Below are 3673 nucleotides of genomic sequence, written 5' to 3' on the forward strand. Positions count from 1 at the left end.
CACCTTAATCTATAAGGTGTAGAAACTCCACCGTAGAAAATACATAAGTGAAAATAGCCTAGGCATGGCCGTGAGGCCAGCCTCCTGTCCAAGGGTTCTCAGATGTAAAAAGTTACATAAGATATAAAATAAATCTCTAAAAGTAGTTTTTATACTAAACTAGTAACCTAGGTTTACAGAAAATGAGTAACTAAGTGAAGATAGTGTAGAAATCCACTTCCAGGGCCCACTTGGTGTGTGCTTGGGCTGAGCATTGAAGCTTTCACGTGCATAGGCTGTTCTTAGAGTTAAACACCAGCTTGGGTGCCAGTTTGGGAGTTTAACTCCAGTTCTGGTGCCAGTTTGGGCGCTTTACGCCATAAAGTTATTGGCTGGCTTTTAGTGCCAGTTTGGGCCATCAAATCTCGGGCAAAGTATGGACTAATATATGTTGCTGAAAAGCCCAAGATGTCTACTATCCAACACAATTAAGAACGTGCCCATTGGGCTTCCGTAGCTCTAGGAAATCTACTTCGAGTGCAGGAGGTTCAGAATCCAACAGCATCTGCAGTTCTTTTTCAGCCTCTGAATCAGATTTTTGCTCATATCCCTCAATTTCAGCCAGAAAATTCCTGAAATTATAGAAAGACACACAAACTCATAGTAAAGTCCAGAAATGTGATTTTTGAATAAAAACTAATATAAATATAATAAAAAGTAACTAAAACATGCTAAAAACTATGTAAAAACAATGCCAAAAAGGGTATAAATTATCCGCTCATCATGGCACCTATGGGGATCCGTGTCTTCTCCGACTTGGTGAATAAGGCTAGAGTAGTGGAGAAGTATGCCATGACCGTGGCGGCATCTAAGAATTCTCATGGAGGGAGTTCTAGTCGTGGGCGTGGCAAGTACCTTCATCTGAGAGGACAAAGCTTCAAGAGAGGAGGATATGCGCCTCAAGGTCAAGGAGGCTTCAGAAAGAACACACACGACCAGATTCAGCGTGGCAAAGGGAGAGGAAATTAGAGTAAGGGTTCTTCGGATTTAGCTTGTGATCGTTGTGGACGTTTTCATCCATATGACTCTTGCAAGATTGGTATAGGTGGGTGCTTCAACTGTGGCTTGCCTGGTCATTTCGCGAGGGATTGCACTCGTGGGAGGAATCAGAATGCAGGCCAGAGTCAGCATCAAGGTCGAGTCTTTGCTGTGAATGCCAAGGATGCTTCTAAGGCAGATCCGTTGATGAGAGGTATATGTTTAATTGGTGATAAATCCTTAGTTGCGTTATATGATACTGGAGCTTCGCATTCGTTTATTTCGTTTGCTAAAGTTGAGGAATTAGGCTTGAAAGTGTCAGAGTTACCTTTTGATCTGCATGTACATACTCCGCATCAAACAGTTATGACTAGGTCAGGTTGTAGACAAGTAGGTTTCAAGCTTAAGGGTAGAGACTTTGTGCACGATTTGATCTGTTTACCGATGGTGGGACTGGAGATGATTTTGGGGTTTGATTGGTTGTTGAAGAACCGGGTTTTGTTGGATTGTTTTGAACGGACAATTCGGTTTTTGCTGGAAGGAGAAAATGGAGCAGTGGTAGCTACGGGGTATTACCTGAACTCTGTAATGGTGCACTGTAGTGGGGAGGAGTGTCAGGGTTATATTTTGTTTGCTGCTAATGCGTTGGGTGATGCCCAGAGCTTAGATCAGATACCAGTGGTTAGAGATTTTCCAGAAGTATTCCTGGAAGATATTGCTGAGTTCCCACCTCAGAGAAAAATTGAATTTGCGATCGACTTGGTGCCGGGAGCTAGGCCAGTGTTGATTGCGCCGTATAGAATGGCTCTGATAGAGCTGGCAGAGTTAAAGACTCAGTTGGAAGAGCTTCTGAACAAGAGGTTCATTCGGCCGAGTGTATCACCGTGGGGAGCGCCAGTTTTATTGGTTAAGAAGAAAGATGGGGGAATGCGTTTGTACGTGGATTACCGACAGTTGAACAAGGTGACCGTGAAGAACAAGTACCCGCTGCCAAGAATAGATGACTTGATGGATCAATTACAAGGAGTTAGAGTGTTTTCCAAGATTGATTTGAGATCCGGTTACCATCAGATAAGGGTGAAGGAGGATGATATTCCCAAGACTGCGTTTAGAACACGCTATGGACACTAGGAGTTTGCGGTAATGTCCTTTGGGTTAACGAATGCACTTGCTGTTTTCATGGATTACATGAACAGAGTCTTTCGTCCCTTTTTCAACAAAATTCGTGGTGGTTTTCATAGATGACATATTGGTTTACTCTAAGACGGCAAGAGAGTATGAGGAACACTTGAAAATTGTGTTGCAAATCTTGAAGGAGCGGAAGTTGTACGCTAAGTTGTCAAAGTGCGAGTTCTGGAAGGAGGAAGTAAAGTTCTTAGGCCACGTGGTGAGTAAAGGAGGAATAGCTGTAGATCCTTCTAAGGTAGAAGCGGTGATGGAATGGGAAAGACCGACGACTGTGACCGAAGTCAAGAGCATTTTGGGTTTAGCTGGATATTATCGGATATTTATTGAAGGATTTTCCCGGATTGCACTACCGATGATGAAATTAACAAGGAAAGAGGTGCCATTTGTGTGGATGATGAGCGAATAATTTATACCCTTTTTAGCATTGTTTTTACAAAGTTTTTAGTATGTTTTAGTTATTTTTTATTATATTTTTATTAGTTTTTATGCAAAATGTAACGACCCAATTTCTGGTACGTCATGATCATACTAGAAGGACGTTATGTAACGACGTTACCCAGCAACCTCTGTCTGGATAAGGCTTTCCTGTTGGCAATATCCACTGCAAGCAACCTTTGTCTTGCAGGGTATCCACTGCAAGCAACCTTTGTCTTGCAGGGCGGCACTTATTAGCCGATATACGCCCAACAGACTAACTGTAAGCAACCTCTGTCTTACAGGAGCAACAACATACTCACTGTAAGCAACCTCTGTCTTACAGGAGCAACAACACACTCACTGTAAGCAACCTCTGTCTTACAGCAAAGCATTATAGCAAGGTATCCCAGGAAAGCATTCTCTGTGGTCGTACCACCATCTATCTGACTACCTCTCTGCAGCAGATTCTTACATAATCATTCTCATTATCATCATTCATTAACATTCTCATTATTCATCATCACTTTCACATTCTTATGCAGTACCTCTTTCTTTTGCTGTTCAATCATACTATACAAACTCTACAGCTTTTACTTTTACAACATCTTGACTCAAACTATTTCTCTTTATCAAATTACTCTTTTCTCTTGATCTCTTTTCTCTACTCTGGTTACTCTATTCTCTGTATCTCTTTACTCTGCTCTGGTTACTCTTTTCTCTGCTTAACGTATGTATTTAAAGCTTATGTAAATTTCGATATGAATAGTTAGCCTGTCCCAAGTATAGGTTCATTAAGTCTATACTGAAACAGTTTAACTTTTCATATAATACCTAACCCTATTCGCAATTCCAGGACTAACTATGTTGCCCTAGTTCGTTTACTAGTCTCTGTCTGTTTTTCTGTCATTAAAAATTTACAGACTTTTTCTTCGATTTTTATCTTTTCTTCAACTTTTTATCTTTTATTTATCTTTGCCTCACTAATATGTTTTTACCACTCCCTAAGTGTTTTATGAAAGTAATTATGAGATTCTGTGCTTAAAGTTGTCTT

At 40.8% G+C, this 3673-nt stretch overlaps 1 protein-coding gene across 1 annotated transcript; it reads left to right on the forward strand.

Annotated features, from left to right (window-relative positions):
* Positions 1–771: 771 nt before the first annotated feature.
* LOC148571334 (uncharacterized) lies at positions 772–2611 on the forward strand. The gene is made up of 4 exons (XM_088507251.1): positions 772–943; positions 1085–1836; positions 1972–2077; positions 2214–2611. Exons 1-4 carry the CDS (start codon positions 772–774, stop codon positions 2609–2611), a joined length of 1428 nt encoding a protein of 475 aa, XP_088363377.1.
* Positions 2612–3673: the final 1062 nt, after the last annotated feature.

This window comes from Arachis ipaensis, chromosome B3 (genome assembly GCF_059453495.1).
Source record: "Arachis ipaensis isolate K30076 ecotype BB chromosome B3, ASM5945349v1, whole genome shotgun sequence".
NCBI classification, from domain to species: Eukaryota; Viridiplantae; Streptophyta; class Magnoliopsida; order Fabales; family Fabaceae; genus Arachis; species Arachis ipaensis.

What these genes read in the sequence shown, in the direction of transcription:
- LOC148571334 (XM_088507251.1), top strand. Translation starts at nt 772, where the DNA reads ATGGGGATCCGTGTCTTCTCCGACTTGGTGAATAAGGCTAGAGTAGTG. An exon ending in AGGAGGATATGCGCCTCAAG is followed by an intron (nt 944 to 1,084) that starts GTCAAGGAGGCT and finishes AGATTGGTATAG; the next exon opens with GTGGGTGCTTCAACTGTGGC. An exon ending in GAATGGCTCTGATAGAGCTG is followed by an intron (nt 1,837 to 1,971) that starts GCAGAGTTAAAG and finishes GATTACCGACAG; the next exon opens with TTGAACAAGGTGACCGTGAA.